General features: G+C 38.2%; 1 protein-coding gene across 1 annotated transcript in view; it reads right to left on the bottom strand.

Annotated features, from left to right (window-relative positions):
* The window catches only part of megf10 (multiple EGF-like-domains 10), a 214,789-nt gene that overhangs the window by 75,030 nt on the left and 115,010 nt on the right, over window positions 1-24,749 (bottom strand). Inside the window, exons 6-8 of the mRNA XM_039759025.1 lie at window positions 8,051-8,297; window positions 6,271-6,391; window positions 4,439-4,575 (exon numbers count right to left, since the gene is read on the bottom strand). Of these exons, the coding sequence (XP_039614959.1) occupies window positions 4,439-4,575; window positions 6,271-6,391; window positions 8,051-8,297 (505 nt within the window). The remainder of the gene's footprint in view (window positions 1-4,438; window positions 4,576-6,270; window positions 6,392-8,050; window positions 8,298-24,749) is intronic.

The following is a 24,749-nucleotide window of genomic DNA, read 5'->3' on the forward strand; positions in this document are numbered from 1 at the left end:
AGCGAGGGAAGCACATCAGCAAAACGAAACCTCTGAAGAAAGACAAAGTCGCTTAGCTTAGTCAAGGACTTTGTTATATGGTGCAACTCAAACCACTTACACCTGAACACCAGCAAGACCAAGGAACTGGTGATGGATTTTAGGAGGCACAGGCCCCTCATGGACCCTGTGATCATCAGAGGAGACTGTGTGCAGAGGGTACAGGCCTATAAATACCTGGAATTGCAGCTGGATGATAAATTGGACTGGACTGCCAATACTGATGCTCTGTGTAAGAAAGGTCAGAGCCGACTATACTACCTTAGAAGGTTGGCATCCTTCAACATCTGCAATAAGGTGCTGCAGATGTTCTACCAGACGGTTGTGGCGAGTGCCCTCTTCTACACGGTGGTGTGCTGGGGAGGCAGCATAAAGAAGAAGGATGCTTCATACCTGGACAAACTTGTGAGGAAGGCAGGCTCTATTGTAGGAATGAAGCTGGACAGTTTGACATCCGTGGTAGAGCGACAGGTGCTGAGTAAGCTCCTGTCAATCATGGAGAATCCACTGCATCCATTGAACAGGATCATCTCTAGACAGAGGAGCAGCTTCAGCGACAGAGGGGACTGGGCAGTCTAATGGTCTGGAATCCCTACAGATTTTATTTTTTTCTCCGGAGTTTTTTATTGTTTTTTCTGTCCACCCTGGCCATTGGACCTTACTCTTATACTATGTTAATTAATATTGACTTATTTTATTTTCTTACTGTGTCTTTTATTTTTCTATTCTTCATTATGTAAAGCACTTTGAGCTACTTTTTGTATGAAAATGTGATATATAAATAAATGTTGTTGTTGCTCCACTGACAGACTGAGGAGATTGTTCCTCCCCCACACTATGCGACTCTTCAATTCCACCCAGGGGGGTAAACGGTAACATTATACAAAGTTATTGTCTGTTTTTACCTGTATTTTTATTACTCTTTAATTTAATATTGTTTTTTGTATCAGTATGCTGCTGCTGGATTATGTGAATTTCCCCTTGGGATTAATAAAGTATCTATCTATCTAGCTGCTAATACACAAGTGACGCGAGCACGTCAGCAAAACGAAACCTCCTAGGAGAGAGATGCCCAGAGTAGTTCCTTTCAATTACCTGACATCTCTACATTTCATTTTTTTTTTCTGATGATTTCAATAGTTTCTAGGACCCTGGGCTTTTTACAGGATGGGCTTACACAGCTAGTATTATATAATTACTATGTACTTAGGAATGTAATTACTGAACCAAGTACTGACTCAGAATGAGATGGTGAGGATCTTATTGAAGAAGATCAGGATCTGTACAAAACATTTTCAAAACTTGCCAGGATCTAATCAATAACATTTTGGAATAAGCATTTAAATTGAGGAAACATATTCTCTCCCTTCTTTTTTTATTCTATTTATTTTGATTCATTTATTTATTTACTTACATATTTTTACTATTATTATGCTGGCCTAGCTCTCTTTCTCATGGGTGGGGGTTGATTTGTTTCAAACTTACTTTTGTTAAATTGACTTGCTTGTATGGAAAGTAATTTGATTTTTAAAAAATTAATAAAATGTATAATAAGAAAAAAAAAGATCATGAGATGAAACACTGTTAAAAAAACCAAGGCAAAGCCATAATCAAAAGTGTATCTGATCTGACATCAATAGTTGAATTGAAAACAAAAAAAGACCTAAATATCATAAGAAAATTTGTTAACCGGGAAAAAATTTTATCACAAGGATCACACACCAACACCATTTTTATCCAGTTTTTGATAGAAGAAAGTGTATGGAGCTGACCTTTATACCCTTGATCCTTAATGACATGTGCAGCATGCGCATCACTTTTTCCACATTTTGTTATGTTACAGCCTTATTCCAAAATGGATTAAATTCATTTTTTTCCTCAGAATTCTACACACAACACCCCATAATGACAACATGAAAAAAGTTTACTTGAGGTTTTTAAAAATAAAAAAACTGAGAAATCACATGTACATACTGTAAGTATTCACAGCCTTTGCTCAATACTTTGTTGATGCACCTTTGGCAGCAATTACAGCCTCAAGTCTTTTTGAATATTATGCCACAAGCTTAGCACACCTATCCTTGGCCAGTTTCACCCATTCCTCTTTGCTGCACCTCTCAAGCTCCATCAGGTTGGATGGGAAGCACCGGTGCACAGCCATTTTAAGATCTCTCCAGAGATGTTCAATCAGATTCAAGTCTGGGCCACTCAAGGACAATCAAAGAGTTGTCATGAAGCCACTCCTTTCATATCTTGGCTGTGTGCTTAGGGTCGTTGACCTGCTGAAAGATGAACCGTCGCCCCAGTCTGAGGTCAAGAGCACTCTGTAGCAGGTTTTCATCCAGGATGTCTCTGTACATTGCTGCAGTCATCTTTCCCTTTATCCTGACTAGTCTCCCAGTTCCGGCTGCTGAAAAACATCCCCACAGCATGATGCTGCCACCACCATGCTTCATTGTAGGGATGGTATTGGCCTGGTGATGAGTGGTGCCTGGTTTCCTCCAAAAGTGATGCCTGGCATTCACACCAAAGAGTTCAATCTTTGTCTAATCAGACCAGAGAATTTTGTTTCTCATGGTCTGAGAGTCCTTCAGGTGCCTTTTGGCAAACTCGAGGCGGGCTGCCATGTGCCTTTTACTAAGGAGTGGCTTCCGTCTGGCCACACTACCATTCAGGCCTAATTGGTGGATTGCTGCAGAGATGGTTGTCCTTCTGGAAGGTTCTCCTCTCTCCACAGAGGACCTCTGGAGCTGTGACAGAGTGACCATCGGATTCTTGGTCATCTCCCTGACTATGGCCCTTTTCCCCCAATCACTCAGTTTAGATGGCCGGCCAGCTCTAGAAAGAGTCCTGGTGGTTTCGAACTTCTTCCACTTACAGATGATGGAGGCCACTGTGCTCATTGGGACCTTCAAAGCAGCAGAAATTTTTCTGTAACCTTCCTCAGATTTGTGCCTCAAGATAATCCTGTCTCGGAGGTCTACAGACAATTCCTTTGACTTCATGCTTGGTTTGTACTCTGACATAAACTGTCAACTGTGGGACCTTATATAGACAGGAGTGTGCCTTTCCAAATCATGTCCAATCAACTGAATTTACCACAGGTGGACTCCAATTAAGCTGCAGAAACATCTTAAGGATGATCAGGGGAACGGGATGCACCTACGCTCAATTTTGAGCTTCATGGCAAAGGCTGTGAATACTTAATGTACATGTGCTTTCTCAATTTTTTTATTTTTAATAAATTTGCAAAAATCTCAAGTAAACTTTTTTCACGTTGCCATTATGGGATGTTGTGTGTAGAATTCTGAGGAACAAAATGAATTTAATCCATTTTGGAATAAGGCTGTAACATAAAATGTGGAAAAAGTGATGCGCTGTGAATACTTTCCAGATGCACTGTATTTTGTTAATAACTCTGTTTTTAATTTCATTTGTTTTTTTTTTTTGTAACATTATGATTTCAATTAATTTTCTACTGCTTATTAATTTTGCAATTTTGTGTAATGATACTTGTAGCATACTTACCTGAGTGTCTTGTCGCCTTTATGTGGAGTTTAAGGGGGCAGGGTCACCATGACATTTCCGGCAGAGGACTGCCTACTGCCTATATATTCCAGTCAGAGGGAGAGGCTTTCCAGTGTTATGGCTAAAACAGGGAGGCCTGGCTTATGTTAAAATTTGTTTTTCATGGATTATTTTGTTTATTTTCTATTCATCTATTACAACAATTTCTGTTAAAATTATTTCTGTTTATTATTTGTCCAATTATGTATTTCTGTTATTTGTATGTGTCTATTATTTGGTTTCTATGTGTGTAATCAGGTTCTATTACATTACATTTATTACATTTGTGGGTGGATCCTCATGAGGTTGAGCCACTCTTACCTTGCTGCTAATCTGAATATACAGTACTTTGGAGGAATTGTGAATTGTTTCTGTGAGTACTACCCTTCTATTGATTTTCTTGGGAGTTGGTCACTGCAGACGGCTTTTTAGAAAATAGTCCAACGTTGATCAATATGGACTTATATCAGAGACTTTTTTTAATCTCCATTCTGCATGAACACATGAGATTAAATATTTTTCTCTGACATTACAAAAAAGCTACATCACTACAAACTACATTGTTTAAGTAACATTTAAAAAAAAAAAAAACTTTTTCAGATGGAGTATTCCTTTAGTAGCCTAAGGCACTTGTGTTAAATATAAGCACTACCTTTAGGTATAGTGAGCAATAATTATTATTAATTTAAAGATATTTCAATAAAACTATGAACATAAAAAGACATTCAAGCTGAAAAACACTGCTATTGATCAAACAACATATTTTTTAATGCAAGAGCATTAATATCACATTAATGAAACATTAAAGCTGTCACAGCCAGAACTGCAGTACCTTTCTCCTGTGTATCCAGGGCGGCAGAGGCATTGGCCAGTTGTTGAGACACATGATCCTCCATTGTGGCATTGACATTCTTGGGAGCAGTTTTTACCAAATCGTCCTTCTGGACATGGCTGACCACACACCGTACCCTACATGAGTCACATTGGATAGAGACACACAAACAGATAAGGATTATATTAACACTGTGTTGCATCTTCAGCACCAAAGAACACTAAATGTTTTCGCTATATTCAGATTGTGATTGTGCAAAGCACTCTCTGAGGATATTGTGTGACTGTTGAATGCTCCAGGCTGTGTTTATGAGTATATTTTATTATTACATTTGCAAATGTTTCGATGCTTGAGGCATGCAAGCTAACTGTGCACAGAAAAACTGCTGGTGTTACATAAACGATAAAGAGTTAAAGGAGCCTCACTGTTATCTATGTACACAGAATTTCTATATATACACTTTAAGTGTTAAATTATTCATCCATCCATTAGCCAACCCGCTATATCCTAACTACAGGGTCATGGGGGTCTGCTGGAGACAATCCCAGCCAACACATGGCATAAGGCAGGAAACAATGCCTGGGCAGGGCACCAGCCCGCTGCAGGGCACGCACACACACACACCAAGCAGACACTAGGGACAATTTAGAATCGCCAGTGCACCTAACCTGCATGTCTTTAGACTGTGGGAGGAAACCGAAGTACCCGGAGGAAACCCACGCAGACACGGGGAGAACATGCAAACTCCATGCAGGGAGGACCCGGGAAGCGAACCCAGGTCTCCTAACTGCGAGGCAGCAGCACTACCACTGCACCACCATGCTGGCCTAGTATTAAATTAACATTGGCAAATTTGAAGTGTATGAAGAATCTCTGATTTATTATATGAAACTGGTGTTATTAGTCTCTATTAGTTGTACATATGCCTGCATTGCTGGGTATCAGAGTTGCTATGTCCACACCAGCATTATTGGTGTGCTGTTTACTAAGAGTGTCCCTGCTATGAATGGAAAAGTTACAAAGAGAGCTAAAAAAGTACAACTATGAGTGAATCTTCCTTATTAGCCTCCGAAATATTGAAAGGAACTAATATGGGTCTTAAAGCTGCACAGGCAAATAAAGATATCTTGTTAAAATACTGTAGAGTTCATGTATAAATAAGGGTTGGCTAAATCCATCCATCCACATATCCTTCCATCCATCTACTGTATGTTCTGATCCCCCATACTTTAATACTTATAATTTAATATAGTAAGCCTTACCTACAGTACCATGTGTATAATAAATAAATAATTAGTACCCCCAATGTCCTTAAAACATAGGGCAGTCAATCTGCCTTAAAATCTCATCTCTGTAACAATTTGTTAAATTGCAGTACCAACAGTTGCCCAGCTAAAACACGTTTCTCTATTATAGCACTGGGAAATAAAAATACAAACTACAAATAAATATTGAATAAATATACCTCATTTTGCAGAGGTTTTAGTAATTTCATGTACCATAATTTAATTATTGAATAAGAAAGGCAGGCTGTGTCACAGAACATTACAGAGACGACCTTTCCCCTTTTTAAAAATATGATAGTACTACAACATCAGTTGGAGATAGCTAATTCTTCTTCATGCATCAAAACTGTTTGTAATGAGCAGCAGTGCCTAAAACACTATTTTCATAAACCTGAATTAAAGAATGGCAAAGTACAGTTCTATTGAGTAACAGGTAAATCTGATTTCCTCTTTTCAGCCTAAATTGTGTCATTATGCTTTACACATATCTGAACTGACAGACATTTTCATTTTATAGGAATGAAATCTGTTAAGCAAACACTATACCATCCATCCAGTAGGACATGAGCACTCTCCAGTAACATGGTGACACACTCCACCATTCTGACAAGGACATCTCTCCTCACATTGTTTTCCATGCTTTCCAGGTGGGCACAAATCTTCACAGCTGCAGAAACAAAACATAAGGTAATTTTTGAGATAAATGACACCAAGAATTTGCAGTGCCATGTCTTGTCTTTTTGACATGTGCTCTGAAGACATTGAAATTGTACAAGCACTGCAAAAACTGGACAAAAACAATTCTGTAATGCCCGAGAAGAAAATTATAATTACAGCAATTTGGTGGTGTCTAACATGAAGGAATAGTGTGCCTTCCCGAAGGATCCTGGTACACAGGATATGAATTTCAGAATTAAACAGGTATTTACATGCATTACTCTTCTGGCTTCTTCCTCTAAGAAAATGGACCTCAACCCTTATTACATGGTTTTTGTCATTTTCTTTTACACTAGAAAGGGTCAAAGAAAATTAGAAGAAACTATTAGGAAACTATTTCTTAAATACATTGCCTAAAAGATAAAAAGTCAAAACCAAAATCCTATACTAAACTCTTTTGCTTTATAAAGGTGCTTTTGAATCCATTAGGGATTGGTTACTCCTTTGGTACTGAGTCAAAGTTCAGACATTGGTCTTTGATTGTTCTCATGTTTTATAATGGTTTCATGATAACATTAAGTGTTGCAATGTTGCCAGGTCACATGATAGCAACAGGCATTACTATTATCACCAATAGCACTATTTACAACTATTTTCATGGATGGCAGCATCAATGAAAACTTTGACAAAAATAGTGTAGTCATAAGTTAAAAGTTATTCCTTGTGTGCTGGGTGATAGTTTTTATTATAGAGAACCAATTTTGTGGGATTATAAACTTTTTATTATTATTTTGACAAAGTTAAATCTTTATTTTGTCATTAGCATCTTTTGTTTATGTGACATGCAATTACAAGTCACATGACTACACGAAGTGGTTTGATGACATATACAGACATTCCGTTATAAATATATGCTAACTCTGCAACACAGTTTCATTTCTCAGTGGATAAATTCTATCAAAAACCTCTTCTAGTGTAGTTAATTTATTTTTCAAATAGGTTTAGTGCTAGGTTTCGTTTCAGTTTTGACTTCCTTCTGTTCCTGACTTCTTTTTTGACTTGTCCTCATGTTTAGTTTCCTGGTTGTCTTTTCGGTTCTGACCTTTGTTCGTCATTTCAGTACGAGCCTACCTCAAGTGGCATTTCCTGGTCTTCTTGCATCTCACAATAATTTGTGGAGACACTGTCTAAGCAGGTGCCTCCCATTAAAAAAATGAGGTTACATAAAGCATAAAAACTACAAAAAAGTGAAATAATAAAACAAACTCCTCCAAAAATTATTCAAAATAAACCAATAATGTGTCAAATGTGTACTGTAAATTCATTTTTCCACAGTTAAACCTGCCTAATACAGTATAGGATCTGTGGGGGCAGAATGTATTATATATTTATAAATTAATCAGTGAGAACAAATACCTCTCTGTAAGGTCCCATAACATGCAAAAGGAAGTTTCAAATGAAGACAAAAGTTCATTCCTAAATACCTAGAGATCTGATTATGGAGAATCAAGACGTGAGAACTTGTACAAAGCCTGTAAATTGGGACTGGCAAGTAAAGCTGCAATCAACAAAACTTGTAATATCTCTCGAAAAGTGGAAGTAGTGTTGTCTGATGAGAGGAAAGTAGAACCTTTTGGCCTAAATACTAATACTACACACAAGTACTTACAAGGCCCCAGTGTATCCAGGAGGACACTTGCATTCTCCAGTAACGTGGTCACACGTAGCTCCATTTTGGCACTGACATTTCTGGTGGCAGGCATTTCCATAGGTCCCCTGGTCACAGTGCTCTTCACATCGCCAGCCTTTGAAACCAGGAAGACATATACATGCACCGGTAATGGGGTTGCACAAAGCTCCATTCTTGCATTGGCAGCGATTGCTACAGTGTGGACCCCAGTGACCATTGTCACATGCTGTAAATATGAAAAAAAATATCATTAGATATGTAAATAGTGATCTTTAAAAACATTTTTTTCTATTTTGTTCATGATATAATAACCCTGCCCCTTTTCTGAAGTGCATTTAAAGGCTGAATTTGACAAAGAGTTAATAACTTGAAACCAGCACTGATAAACAAAAGAGCTATCTGCTATGTGAAACTAGGACAGAACAAGGATTACAGCCCCTTATACTTCGGTTCAGTACTCAGCCTGGTGACTGTATGTGTGGAATTCTTGACTTGTACGGGCTACTGCCAATCATTCTGTAAAGTAAGTTATATTACTCACACATTCATGCAATACTGACAATGATTACTGCCTGAAGTCTCAGATATGACACAACAAGCTTCACACCCAGATTTGGATTGTCTCAAGATATGTTGGATTGGGTTCAAGTCTGACAGTTTTTTTAGTAGTAATTGAAACTACAAAAATGTTTCTAATTGAAGTAGGCGCCCCTTCTGTTCATCATGCATGCATTGATATTAGCTATAATTACTTGATACCATGCTTTCATGCTCATATTATACACAGAGGTCTGCTTAGTCTAAATACAGCCTAACAGTATCTGTAAGAATATAAATATGCTTCGGAAACTTCTTCCTCATTTTAACTGTAGGCCCAGACAAGACAAGCTGATTTTGTTATCCTCAAGAAATTAAAATAATTTTGGAACTTTAGTGCCTACTCCATCAATATGACTAATAATACAAATGCTACACAAATACAAAAATTAAAAACACATAAACCGATGAACTCATAAATACCAAACCTGTTGAGATTTCATTCCCTCTGCTCAAAGAAATCTCACTATAGCATGTTGCTCAACAATGGCGCAATCCTGAAAAGGAACATCCATGTTCATTTGACCTTGGCTTCAACTAGATTAACAGCAGAGCACTGCACTGTGCGTGTTTGAACTACCCATAAGCCAACGTGAACGTGTTGTGTTGCATCAACATCTATCTGTTGCGGCTACCACATAAATTTCAAATTTCCTTTACTGTTAGATTTAACCTTGTAAATTTTTGATTGTATTTAACACATGAAAAACTGCAAATTGCTCCCTAGACTATGATATGGATGTTGTGTGAGTTCTCTTCCAAGGGGTCAGAGTGCCTCTAGCTATAATAAATCCAAGAGAAACTCTAGCAGCTATGACTTTCCTTTATCCCTAAAATACTTACAGTATGAGTTTGAAATCTCCTTATATCAAGTCCTGCCTTTGCATCAAATGACCCTGCCAAATGCCTTTAAATAATAATCTCCACCACTTATTAAAATATTTTGGTGAAGTTTTCTTTGTTTTATGGTGACATCTAAATAACTTTGACAACAGCTATGGGGGCATATAACTGACAAGTATCATATTGTGTGTTTCAAAAAAGCCATATTGCATATATACTGCAACTAGCTGTAACCCGTAGCTGCGCCCACATAGTAATGAAACGGGACAAAGTTTAAAAATCAATAGACGTTGGCACTGTATCTGATCATGTTCAGCTCTGACTGGAGAGCGTTCCCCGTGTGGGGAGAAAAGCACATGGCCATGATATCTCTGGCAGTCAGCAGCTACCCTCTAAAACACATGCAGCTCTGATATCTCTCTCAAAAACGTCAAACGTTACTCCTTAACAATCTGTAGATGATAATGTATGTTGAACAAACAGGTATCACTAGCTAAGCGGAGGCAAGGTGCACTCCAACAAGTCGCGAGACGTACACCAACTAGAACAGAGGCCACCATCTTGGATTTGCATAAATACATCGGTACCACAAACTGATACTTAGCGCGATGAAAGAAGTCGCAAAATCAACCGAATCTAAATCCATTAAGTAATTCTCTCGTGAAAAGCTGACGGACATACAGACTGAACGCGCTTGGACCGCGAAATTTTTAAAACCGTTTCTTAGAAAGCACCTATGGGCCAAAGGTAACCTACATTCCAAATTTCAAGTCCCAAGTCCTTATGGTTGAGGGAGATTTCGTGATAAGTGAGTCAGTGGTATTTGGCTTTTATGTATATAGATTATACTGTACCATATTTATTTTGTCGTAAAGACTTTAGTTTGGAGAAATAAAATGTCAGAGTGTTCATGTGTTGGAAATATTAGAAGATTTGTTACTATTTGCTGTATTATGTTGTCATTATTAAAAGCTTATACCATTAAATCTAATGATAAAACTATTTGACAGCACTATTCTCAAAGTCAATGCACTTCAGAATTAATATTCACATAAAGGTGGGAAGCATCCATATTTAAAAATCTTACAGAAATAAAATGTAATTTCAGCCATTCCAAAAAATCTTGAATGACTTCTTTAAAATGTGTACTAACTTACAGTAAGTGTCCTTTCTGACTACAGCTGACAGAGGGCACATTGCCATTTTTTGAAATTGGTAATACATATTTTCACAGAACAAAAATTTTAGGCATTTGTATAATCCTGTTCTCATACGAATAATTTTTCAAAGTTACATGCACAGACAGCAAGTCAGATATGAAAAGGTGAATAGTTCAACTGGCATAGAGCAATGTGATCATCATGTGGTCCGGAGTGCAAGTGTTCTAGTGGTATATACAGAAGCAGATTTTCAGTATGAATTAATTGCAGTGAAGTCTTTTTCTTTTCTTTTTGATTCTAAAAAACAAATCTTTTTGTGTTTTGAATGTCCTCCCCAAGGCAGAGCCGCCAGACAGTGAACAGAGGTCTACTTTCCTATAGAGGCCAGCTAAAAGTCCACAGTGAATCCTCAGGCTATGCATTATTTTTTGAATAAAAAGTGCAAGCCGCTCATCCAATGTTCACAAATAAAACTTTCTCACATTAATCTTCTTTCATTTTTTTCATGTTAACAAAACATGGCCTTGATAACACAAGGCCAAAAGTTGGCCTGTGGGCACTAATTAGTGAGCCACATGGGAGAAAGCTTTTATTATCTAAACTATACAGTGTCATTGACCTGTGCTGATCTAGGCTCACTTAGCAGAGATTTCAAGACAATGGAGGGGAGGGGAGTAACAAAAGATTCAAGTAGGCACAGTTATTTATGCTCAGTGCAATAGTTCAAACAGCCATTATGTTGGTTAAAGGGAAAATAAATTTTTAGTCAGGCAGAAGCCACAAAGTTTTCCAACCTTTCCAGAAGACAAGGCTATGAAATTCCAAACTCATGGCCTATATCCTGGAACTGCTACTGTGGAGGTGGTGATGACAGAACAGGAAAAAAAGAACACAAAATGGAGGTGGAGTAACATAGGTTTAAATATTTGATAGCATGATAGTAGGTCATTCCTTCCCCTTGAACCCCTCCTTGTGAACCTTAACAAAAGTTTGAATCTATTGAAAATCGAGCTTCAAAGACTTTAATTAGTAAGCTTAATTACACTACCTTTTATAAATTACTAACACAGATCTTATATGTGAAAGCATTTTAATTTTCACCAGACAGAGGAAGAACTGTAAATGCTAAACTATTACTAGACTGGGATTTGATCCTAGTGCATTGGAGCTATGAGGCAGCAGGCTTAATTTACTGTGACACCATGCCACCATAATTCAAATCACATAAAAATATATTGTTGGAAATGTTGGTTTCATTTTACTTTATTGATTTTCAATATTGCAAGCAGTGTTAATTTTTTTTGTAATATTTATTTCTAATTCAGCTAACTTTTTTATATACAGAGAGCTTTCCATCTTCAAGCTGACAATACTGTACATTCTCAAGCATGGCCTGGTGCAAACCAGGAAAACACACATAAGACAAGATGGCCATATGGAGGAGAGAGACTCATATGCTGGCATTTTGCAAAGGAAGAAGGAGACCACCAGAGGGCAGTGTTAAAAGAGCATTGAAAGAGTGCCCTGGGGGTGATTACACTGGACAATCTATATCATGGGTTGTTAAATTATGGGTCGCCTGTCTGAATTTGGGTTGCACAGAGTCGTGATTTACAGTTTGCTTAATCTGCCACAAATGACATTGCTTCGCTATGACCTGTGTCTGTGATTCTCCAAGGGGTCCCTCACAAGGGGCAATGGATGACTATCGCCAGTGATGCTGAGTTTCAAAGGCACAAAAACAGCAAAATTGGGTTGCAAAAAAAAAGTTAAAGAAGCACTGATCTGTATGAATAGGACTAGCTCATTGGAAGAATGGCCTGTTTTTGTCACAATATTTCTAATATTCCAGTAGAAACAAACAATTAATTTTTGATAATACTTACAGTAGGTGGTGTTGATAATTATTCTTTTGTATATAATAATATAATATATATATAGTGACCTGAAGGAAATGCTCCAGCTCCCCAAACATGACACAAACAGACACAGACACAAGTTCAGCACAACACACAGCTTTTAGTTCATAGAAAACTCTTCCTTGAAGCATTTCCCACACACCAACACCGCACACCCAAGCACTGGGCAAAAATGCAATATCAAGAAGCACAGAAATTTGCCTTCTCTCGTTTTCTTCTTCTTTTTCTCTTTCTCTCTCTCTCTCTCTGCCTGCAGTGTTTCAAGCAAACTTTGTTTCCTTCCTTCCTTTTCTGTCTCCCAAATCAATAGCTGCTGGCTCCTTTTATACTGCACCCTGGAGTACTTCTGGTAGCCCATAAACATGGACCAAAAGCACTTCCAGATGAGGTGGGAGCCCAATGAAGTCAGGCTTCACAGTGCCTGCAGCACTCCCAGGTGGCACCCAACAAGGCTGAGCCACCAAACTCCAACTCCCATGAAGCCCTGTGGGAATCCATGCCTCTGCCACAGGCTGCCATTTAACGATCCAGGGGAGATAATGCCCTGAGCACACTTTCTCCCCTGGTCCTTCCATAAAACAGGCATCCCAGCCAGGTAAATGTGCTGCCCGTCCACCACTATATATATATATAGTGATAGATGGCCGGGGTGGCAGCCTCCCTGGGTTGCAACGGTGCCTCTGACTTCCCCCAGGGCTTCATGGGGGTTGGAGTGTAGTGCAGCCCTGTTGGGTTCCACAGTTGCCACCAGGGGGTACTGCAGCAGGAGCTGCTGGACCCTTCTGGGCACTGGTTTTGCCACATCTGGAAGTGCAACCTGATGTCGACAATGAAGCACCTGGAGCACCTCTGGGTGCCCAGTAAAAGGAGCCAGCGACCACCACTCAGGGGCCAGAGTCGGGTGGAAGAGGACAAGGTTGCCTAGGAGGAGTGGTGGTGCAGAAAAAGCACCTTTGTATTGGTATATTGTGCTTGGGACTGTTTTGTGCCTGTGGGGATTACGAGGAAGGCGTGCCCTACAGGTGAAGAAAATAAAAAGTCTTTTTATTTTATATGTGTGCCTCCGTGTCCAATCTGTGTCAGGTTGGGCACATATATAGCACCTTTTTACAATATATTATAGAACAGAATTTGAAATGATTTGTTGTACTGTAGAAGCATTCCAATACTCATTACTAGCATTTTAAAACACTTCTGATGCTTTTCTATTTTCCCATATTCAAAGTATAGGGAAAGTATTGTAATTGTCCAAAGATTCAATGTCCAGATTTTGATGAATCTCGAAGTTTTAGACCTTCCTGGCTTTTCTCGTATACGAAGTATAGGGAAAGTATTGGAATCCTCCAAAAATTCCATTTCAAGATTTTGATGAATCTCGACATTTTAAGTCAACCAAATTTTGCATACGTAGATTTCTATCAACTTTTGGGCTATTTCTGTCAACCAGAAGTGGTACTTTACCTTTTATTCATGCAGCCGCACATTCAGCTTTAGTTTTATAATAACTGTTCAATATTTTATTAATTTGATTTGATTTGATTTGTTGTTGATGGTTCTTTAATGTACACAATATAAAAAATAATCATTGTCTTGTGGTTTACCACTCAAATATCCATTCCCATATCTGAGTATACGAGAAAGCCTAGGGGAGACATCTCCTAATTTTTTTTACATACAAATAATATAACTATATATTAAACTCTTTGAAATTACATGGACCAGTAAAAAAAAAAATGATACACTGAAAGATTAAGATTCCAACACTAATCCCCAAAATAGGCAATCAGTTGAAATCCAGTGAATGTTGGCACTTTCCATTGTGTCACCTTAGGGTCTTTCTTTAAATAAACACTAAATTTCTACAAAGCACATATGGCAAAAATGTAGACCAATACATTAAAAAAGAATAATGGCTGGCTCTTACTGAGTACTTGGAATTGACATTTTTTTCTCTAGACTGTTATTTTTTTTTTTATTTCCAGAGTAATTGTAGCACAACAGCTGTTTCATTTGTTGAAATGGACACCTTTAACTCTAATGGCCATCATCAGCTTACATGCTGTCATCTGATGTTTAATTAGTCTAACTGTAATAGGTAATTCAAACAAGTTCTACTTAGAGAATATTGTGACTTGTAAGTTAAATGTTACATTATTATAATAAATTATGGGAGGGATCTTGTGCTGAAAACGAACATCTTTCATTTTAACAAAATAGATTCCCTAATGGCTCGCAATCTACACTTCAAAGTGGAAATCAGATCCTTTTATAAGTATGTGTTAATTGATTTCAGTGTCTTTTGTGTATGTTAGAAAGTTCACATGGATCTCTGTGCAATGGAGTTCTTTAGTATAGAGAAGGTGAAATGATCCCTCAGTCAAACAGTCTGGAACAGCAGCTTGTACTTATATCTACAGTTTTTAAAAGTGTTGTGTGACTGTATATGTGAGTCGCCTTCTGTTTATGTCATTTTGCTCATATATAATTTATACATAGTACTTCTTATTTTGTACTAGTGATGTGATTGATTGAAATCTTACACACTTGTATTATCTTATAAAGGCCTCCCTTACTTATCTTTACATGGCGCCCTGTTATAGATGAGTCAACAGTAAATTCCTAAGTAGTAGGCAAAGATGTTTTTTATTAGCAAATTATGGTAGCAGAAATTTTTGTTCAGAGGAATTTACTTGTATTAATGTACTCCTCCACACTGCCCCATTGCATAGCAGCCTTTAGAAGCTATACTTACACATCTCACCCTAGGAAGTGGCTCAAGTGGATATATGGTAGAGCTCTATTAAATGTATATATTTTATGGACTGATTGAGGCTTTGGTTGATATAGGAGTGCAGCTCAAGCTACCCAAATTTAGTGCTTAACTTGCTTAGTGCCAATGTGGAGTTTTCACTTTTTTCTGTTTACTTTAGTTTTTAGCACTATTAATAGAAGTGTGTTATAGGTATGCTGGTGCCCTGCCCGGGGTTTGTTTCCTGCCTTGCGCCCTGTGCTGGCTAGGATTGGCTCCAGCAGACCCCCGTGACCCCGTAGTTAGGATATAGCAGGTTGGATAATAGATGGATGGATCTTATAGGTATGATATATAATCAGTTGGTAATTAAACTTAGCTTTCAAAGAAGATATTAATTCTTCTACACTGCTCTATTCCAGGTTTTATTTCTACAACATTCTACAGGCTCACAGAAATCTCTTGTGCCTTTTGTACCTCCCACACTTTTGAAATTTCACCTCATTTTTTTGTCTTTACTTTTTCTTCTCTTTGCTTTTGTGGAGTTTGTGCAGGTTCATGTGCCTACTTCAGCCTGTTCAAGTATGTCACAGCTCTTTATATAACAGATGAAGTAGTTAGCCTTAAGGTCAAACATCACTCTGACTTGAAGTTCAAATGGTGTTACCTCATTTGCTTTGCAGGCTGGACTATCTGTCTGCTCATAAGATGAACACAGCTCACATCAAGCCTGGGTCTCTCTTTAAGCTGAATGTTGCTGTTATGAATCTTGATTTTACTGTATGTTTGGTTATTTTCATCTGTTGCCCATTTTTGTGCTTTGGTTTATTATTTTTCAAGGTTTAATCATTTAAAGATTTTGTTATATTTTCATCACCATTTTCTGGTGCTGCTGTCATATTCTTTTACCAACCAATTTCCACTTTTGCCATGTGATAAGCATGATTGGATTTGGATCATCTTCTAAAAATCAGCAGAGCCTAGGTGTACCCTTATCACTCGGTGTATTGAAGACGCATTAAAACAAACCAAGTCCTAGTATAGTAGGGAGAACGTTGTCTTGCGTTTTGTTTACTGAGTCTAGGTTGTTTATCCAGTATGATTGTGCCCATTCCTTTTCAACTCCTAGCCAATTCATCCATCCATCCATCCTCTTCCACTTATCCGAGGTCGGGTCGCAGGGGCTGCAGCTTAAGCAGAGAGGCCCAGACTTCCCTCTCCCTGGCCACTTCTTCCAGCTCTTCCGGGAGAATCCCAAGGCGTTCCCAGGCCAGCCGGGAGACATAGTCCCTCCAGCGTGTCCTGAGTCTTCCCCGGGGCCTCCTCCCGGTTGGACGTGCCCGGAACACCTCACCAGGGAGGCGTCCAGGAGGCATCCTGATCAGATGCCCGAGCCACCTCATCTGACTCCTCTCGATGCGGAGGAGCAGCGGCTCTACTCTGAGCCCCTCCCGGATGACTGAGCTTCTCACCCTATCTTTAAAGGAAAGCCAACTCCTAGCCAATTCCTCACATTAATTAAGGACAAGCATTAACATGTTCATAACATTTTCCTTTGTTCTTGGATTACTTTATGAAAAAGGCATTCTTAACAGGAACCAGTGGCACTGTGTGGTCTTTTGTTAAGGTAAACTATGGATTGGATTGGATTTAATATTACCCTGTATAGTTATGTAATGCCTTTTTAATCACTACAGGCTTCCAGTTTAAGCACAAGCAGATTACATTTACCTTTTATTGTCTAACAGATTGGCTAACTCATTTTGCTTGACTTCTCACTGCATCCATAATGGCTAACACAACACCCAACTACTATAGTTTTAACTTTTGTATGTGTTCTTCAACTGTTTGTTAAATGTTGATTCTCTTTTTATTTTTTTTACCCACACATAAATAAATGTGTAAACGAGATTTAAAACAGCCTTCCTTTAGATGTAACCATGTGCTATTCCTGACTACACTCCACTCACATCTGTTTCAAAGCAATTCTCTAGAGTCTGCTTCTTGCTTAGAAGTCTACGAAACTGTCCTCCAGAATACTTGCCATTGCTGCTAGTTCTTTATTAGCCCAGGAAACCAATAAAAGGGTGGCTTTCTGATTATTCCAAAAACCTCACAGCTCTGGTCTCAGCTCATTCTATTGAGGCCACCATTCTCTATAAATGATCTAATTTCTATCCTTACACCACTGCATTCAAGTGTAAGCCAGAGAGAAAATCTGACTTTTCATGATGCACTTCAACAAATGAGCAGCACTTTATCTTTACATTTTTGAAGTGCATACCATTTGTCCATTATATATAATTTAAAAATATTTTCATCTCTTTTTGGGATTTTTTTTGTATAAAGCAAATTTTGAAACTTCAATATTTCTGGGTTTCTCTGAGCAGATCACAACTGTGTTTTGAGTGACATGTAGGGGACGTACCAGCACCCAAAATGCCCAGACACAACCAAACCACACTGTCATTGGGTCAAAGAAAGATATTTTTATTAAACAAAATACTATTAAGGGGGGGTTTATCACCTGGCAAATCACTGTCACAATGTCTTTTATATCCTTTTCCACCTCCACTCTCCTACAAGCAAATATTGTCTACCTCCTCACAACTCTGAATCCCAGATAAAAGCAGAACAGCTTCTTTTCAACATAAACCCTAGAGTGCCTTCTGGTGCAACAGGATTGTCACATGGAAGCACTTCTGGGTCCAGTGGAACTTCTCTGTAACAGGGTAGGCTGCTCCCAGCTACTCCCCCTAGTGGCTCATGAGAACTGCAACAGGGCTGCCCAGCAACATTACAACTCCCACTCAGCCATGTAGGTGTCCAAACAGAAGCCATACCAGAGGGACACCACCACCCGGTGTACTGGGGGAACACATAGCCCCAGGAGGCAGTCTCCCTCTGTCCTTCCCTCATAATGGCTTCCCAGCCAGGGAAAGTACCACTAACCAATCCGGTTGGGATGCCTATTAATCCATATCCTTCATTTATCACAGATTCCAGGCTGAGTAAAGAACCATCCACCCTGGCCAGGGTGTACGCCAACCATGTCTTCTATGACAATGATGTTCATTCTTTTACTCAGTGAAACAATCATATTTTTAATCTTTAAATCTTTTTAAATCTTTGTCAGTAATGTTGCTTTACTTACTTAGTACCTTCCTCTAACTGAGGCTGCCACAAAAGGCTCTGATTTCCTATTGTCCTCATCTAGACTAAACGGGAGCACTATCTGCATGGATTGATTTGCTTTTACAATATACAATGTTAGCTTTTATTTTTCCCATGGTAGTTATGAAAGTATCAAAATTATAAAAGTTATGTTTAAATTTAGACAAAAAGGTGAGACTTAAGCTTTTGCATAATTGTCACACAACTACATCTAGGATTATTAACATAACAAAACATATTATTCTCTAACCTATTTTATTCAATTCCGGTGTACAGGGGGCTACAGTTTAGCTAGCACTAGGCAGGAACAAACCCTTAGCAGGTCTCCAGTCCACCACAGGACCATTCACATACACACTCACACTGACACAGAGCTTAATATCCTAGGGGATGTGAAAGAAGAAACAAGCATGACATGGAGATAATAAACAATATCTGTAAATTAATGACAAGGAGAAGGATTACTATTTAAATAAATTAAAATTATTGTTTAATCACACAATAAGCTGTGTACCAGCTACCAGCTTTAAACATGATATGCAGTAGTATTTATTTGTACTGTGCAGTTTGTGAGGCGAGCAGTTCTAATCTAAGCTGAGATGATTCAATATGGAAGGTAACTGTCTCCAAATTGCCATTGAGACTCCAGACGTCATTGTAACGAGCAACTTCACCAGAACAGCATCCGTTATTTATTAGGAAAAAACCTGTAAAATGCCCATGTTGTGCAGTAAACTAATCTGCCAGCTGTTCAGTGATCTCGTGCCTGGTGGCTGCTCTAAAGCTAGAGAGGCAGAATCTTTTTCCATGCATTGAATATCACTCCTGCAATGTAGAGATGAGCTGAATACAGGCGTGCAGGAACCTGCCACATGCCAGTCAGAGTGAGAGATATGGGAAACTTCCATTCCAGCAACTGTCTGTTTTTTTTTTGGATTTCTTACTCGCTATCACCAGGCTCCAGCAGGCAGTATTACGACAGGGCATTTGACCTTGACGGACATAGACCCTGGGGTTGCCTCACTGAATGATTTGTAGCAGCAAGTTTAAATTACCAAATATGAAATACTAGCTGTGTAAGCCCATGTTGTAAAAAGCCCGGGGTCCTAGGAACTATTGAAATCGTCCGAAAAAAAAATTGAAATGTAGAGATGTCAGGTAATTGAAAGGAACTACTCTGGGCTTCTCTCCTAGGAGGTTTTGTTTTGCCGATGTAGTCACATCGCTTGTGTATTCGCAGCTAAGCAAGTTTCTGTTTCCTCAGAAGTGGAAACCTTACCCTGGCTCCACCTCTCACTTCTGGGCCGGACAGACAGACACACACACTTCCACGCGTAGACATTTATATAAAATATGAAAATGTGATTTGAGAGGGTGTTTATTTAAGAAAGGTGCTATTTAATATTATTGGCCAAAGAGTTTGATTTTCAATAATTAAGATTGTCATAAAATAGATAAATGCAATGATTGTGGAAAGGTCAGTGTTCTATTTAACCTTTTATCTCAATAACATCTTTCTTGATGAATATTGCACAAATATGTTTCGGTGCATAAGTTTCTGAAATTTTTCAGTGCTTTGTATGTATACACATTTTGTTGATCATTATGTATACTGTATACATTTTGTTGACTGATCAATTGGTATGCCACTTTAATATCCTCCTGAGTTGTAATCCACCATTGTTCATCTCATGTTGCAGCTCTGTGTACTGTAAACTCACCAACCACAATTAGAATCAAATGAACGGTTTAAATCGCAAAACATCCTAAACACCATATTCAGTTTTTAAACCACTTGGGCAGAAAGATAATTCATTGAGTGTACCTTTAAACATGATCACTGCAGAATCCAGACATGCACACACCCACTCTCACCTATACTAGAACAATTTTAGTTTAAGAAAAAGATATTTAGAGTAGACATGATTGAAGTGTTTAAAATTATGAAGGGAATTAGTGCAGTCGATTGAGCCTGTTACATTAAAATGTATTCATCAAGAACACAGGAATATGGTTGGAAACTCATTAAGGGTATATTCTGTATAAACAAAATTGCTGCAGCAGAGTTTACTGTTATAGTGCACAACTCTACATACCATAGAGTTATATATAAGACAAGTATTGTGAGAGGGTCAAAGGTTTGAAATAAGGCTTTATGTAGGTATAGTAATTTGCTGGATACATCACTTTTTATTTCATATTAAAGAAATTCTGACAAACTAGGTATTAAATAAAACAATAATACTGTATGTGAAAGTTTTATATATTTGTGAAAATGTTATATTTAAAAAACATATAAAACATAAATGATTCAAACTGTAATACGATTGCAATAAGCACTGATACAACATTTTAACATGACCAGCCTTTTATACTTATTAGAATATAAGATTTCTTCAAGGTCATAAGTGTATAAACTGAGATGTCTGCTGACAGTGTGTAAGTTGACTAAAGGCTGTCCGCAGCTTTTATTTATGTTTTTTTTGATGACACCTTTTAACTTCTGCATGGCACAGTTGATTGGGGCAGCAATCCTGGACACAGAAGTTTGCCTTCTGATAAGATGCAACTGATCTGCCATGCTAACTCAACATATTTTGCCTTCTTCCAGTGCAGATTGTGAGTCTGCTTCTGTGTATAAAACGTAAGGAATAGTAACAATTAAAAGTCACTACTGATATATTATATTTCACGTTTTGCAGAGGAAATATAACCTTTAACATTTAGTGTGTACTGTTTTATTTTATTGATATTAAAAATTTTGTTTGCGCATCAGCTCTTGCATTTCATTATGTTGTTTGCTGACACAACACAACATATCAGATAACTTGCATCTGTCGCACAGCTCACAGTATGATGCTAATATTTCCAGACACACTCAGATCAATTCAATATGTCTAAACTGTAAATGTCTTTTGTATTATTGTTAATCAGATTATAAAAACACCTTGTGCTGTTTACTTTTATGCAGCCTAACACCTCTAAAAAGTAACAATCAGCTTATTTTTCGATTGTAAAAATACTATTGCCTTTGAAAACAAACAAAAAGCAAAACTGAAGAAAAAATTCTTAAACTCAGAGTGGTTGGTGTCCATCCATCCATCCATCCATTATACAACCCGCTATATCCTAAGTACAGGGTCACGGGGGTCTGCTGGAGCCAATCCCAGCTAACAGGGCACAAGACAGGAAACAAACCCCGGGCAGGGCGCCAGCCCACCGCAGGGTGCACACACACCCACACACCAAGCACACACAAGTGTGCATCTGTATGTCACAGTATCTAGAGAATGGTGTAGAGCTAAAACAGCTGGACAGAAAAATTCCAAACTCAAAACTTAAAGCCAGCTATGAGATGACAATGTGCTGATTAGTTTTTGAGACAAATAATGCAAGAGAAAGATGCACTCTAGAGGAACCCTTAAATACTGTAATTCTACAATTAATTATGAATTCTTCTTGTTATTTGCTATCGTAATGACCTATTTTATGATCAGAAAGATCATCATCAGAGTTGTAAATAATTACCGAAATGTTATAGAATAGTTTGGGTAACTTTGTTCCTAGGGCACAAAGCCAAGTGATGTCCATCCATCCATCCAGTATCCAACCCACTATATCCTAACTAAAGGATCACAGGGGTCTGCTGGAGCCAGTCCCAGCCAACACAGGGCACAAGGCAGGAAATAAACCCTGGGCAGGGCGCCAGCCAACCGCAGGGCGCACACACACACACACACACACACCCACACACCAACACACACTAGGGACATTTTAGAATCGCCAATACACCTAACCTGCATGTCTTTGGACTGTGGGAGGAAACCGGAGTCCAAAGACATGCAGGAAACCCATGCAGACATGGGGAGAACATGCAAACTCCATGCAGGGAGGACCCGGGAAGCAAACCCGGGTCTTGTTTGGTGTCTGTTTTTGAAATAAGTTTACACAGTATGAAATAAACAGAAAAGTTATTTAGTTGAAATTTATTTTGGAAGGTATTCTAAAGTTGCTCATCAAGGGTAAAAATACTTTTTATTCATTTATTTGAGTTGAGAAAATTTGGTGACGTTTGGAAATTTCCTCATCAGTTGCTACTACTACTACCGCTACTACTACTGTTTTCATGATTCAATAGAACAATAGACAACAGAAAAAATTCCCTAATTTTGAAAATGTACATTAATGTGAAATATATTAAACATCAACACATCTAAAACAACTCCTTTTGCACTTAACTGCTATCCTCAGCAATATCACTTTTTTGAAATAAAAAGTAACACACTAAGAAACTTTGGGAAAATTTTTGACTAGAATGACTGCAGTATATTAAGATGAGCCTTTAAGCTGTAGTGCCACACTTATAACGTTCACTTCAAGTGTGGTCAGATATGAGTGTGTGTGGGTACAAGTGTCTCCCACCCATTTCAGAAATAATCTTAGATGAATGAACTGATGATTAACGGAAGCCACCTAATTCATAAAGTGTATCCACAAGAGAGTTAGCCCTTTCAGTTTTGTCTTACAGTGACGACTTAGTGAGCCCAGATTCCGCATAAGACAGGGTCAGCTAACGCATTAGCATTCTTCTCGTACTTGTAAAACAATACTAAAACATATCTTCAGCCCAAATTATAGTAGCAAACAGACTGGAGTCTTGCTTTTTTAGAGGAAGCAGTAATCTGAGCGGTAGTCTCCAGTTTTTACAAGGTTTATAATAATTCACAGAGCTGACTGTTTGACTTCCTTATTTCCTCAGTCTTCTGGGAGACAATCACTCCACAACAAACTAATGGTTCTAAATATGAGCTTACAGTATATATCAGCTTCTCCTTCTTTCATCGGAGGCCTTCCTTATATTACATCTCACTAATGGCCACTAAATAAGGGTGTTGATTACTGTAATTTAAGGTGGGCTATAATGTCCTGCATTCATGTCTCACTTGAACTTAATTTAATTTTGATGGTGGACTATTCACACATGAGGTGACTAAGCACAAACATACACCAGTCTGTCTTTGCCAGTCCAGCCATTACTGATGGAAGAAATTATCGGTAAGAAACAATAATGACTTTACCAGTGACCATCTACCATGTTTGCATACAAGAAAGGAAACTGTAGTTATCCTGAACTAGAAGGACAAAAAAATTAAAAATGATGTAAGCAATTTTTAAAGGGACGATTTTATGAAGACCTCAGTAAATTATATTAGTTGTTTAGCATCTGTTAAGTTGTCAAGTTTAATGTATAAATTCAGCCATCCATCCACCTATTGCCTAAACCTAATTTCAGGGTCACAGAAGCCTAAGCCCATTCTAGCAACATCATGCACAAGGGAAGAACTAGCATGGTACAGGGTGCATTCATTCATAACTAGTCAATGTAAAGTCACCAACTGAGCAAAAGATAGGAACCAATCCTGGAAGAGAGTGTCATTTCATCTCTGTGCATATTTACACATATTTGTACAGGGCTAATTTAGAGTCACCAATTAATGTAACACTCACATCTGTAGGATGTGGAAGTACTCTGAGAAAAATCCACCAAGACAGTAATCCAGGTAGGGCTTGACCCCAGGACTCTGGAGCTGGGAGGCTCTAGTATTAGTTACTATATCACCATGCTTCTTATTTAGTACAATCATGATGCACATCATCATTGAATGTAGAACAAACTTGAATGTTTTCACATTCATCCAATCTTTGGAAACTGCATGTCTCTAAATCTTTTATATTAAGTACAATGTTAGCTTGTGTTTGGATGGTAATTCTTGCTTTTTCTATTATATTCTTTCTTTCAGAAATGTTTGATTTAAATTATTTTGATGTATGCACAAGCTGTGACTGGATATTTGGCAGTTATTGCTGTTTCTCATTACAATGCTCTTAGAAATTTGCTTTAGAAATGTGGAATCAAAGCTGAAAACTGAAGCACTGGTTGTAAAAAGGGCAAATGCCACCTTGTAAAAGCCTTCCAACAGACCAGTAGCCCTCTGTTTTCTTGAATAGATTAAAAGTCTTCTAGATTAAACATGCTGAACTTTTTCCACAAATTAACCTTATCAAAGCATATATATATATATAAAAAAAGCTACATATGTTTTATATTGTAAATGTGAATGGATTTGTTCTTAGTGCCTGCTGCAACGCATCCCCCAAAAGAATCAAATCCCAGGCCTACCCCACTGTAGACTGGACACAATTGACAAAGGTAAGATGGAGCTTCTGTATCCCCA

Source organism: Polypterus senegalus, chromosome 7 (genome assembly GCF_016835505.1).
Source record: "Polypterus senegalus isolate Bchr_013 chromosome 7, ASM1683550v1, whole genome shotgun sequence".
Classification (NCBI taxonomy): Eukaryota; Metazoa; Chordata; class Cladistia; order Polypteriformes; family Polypteridae; genus Polypterus; species Polypterus senegalus.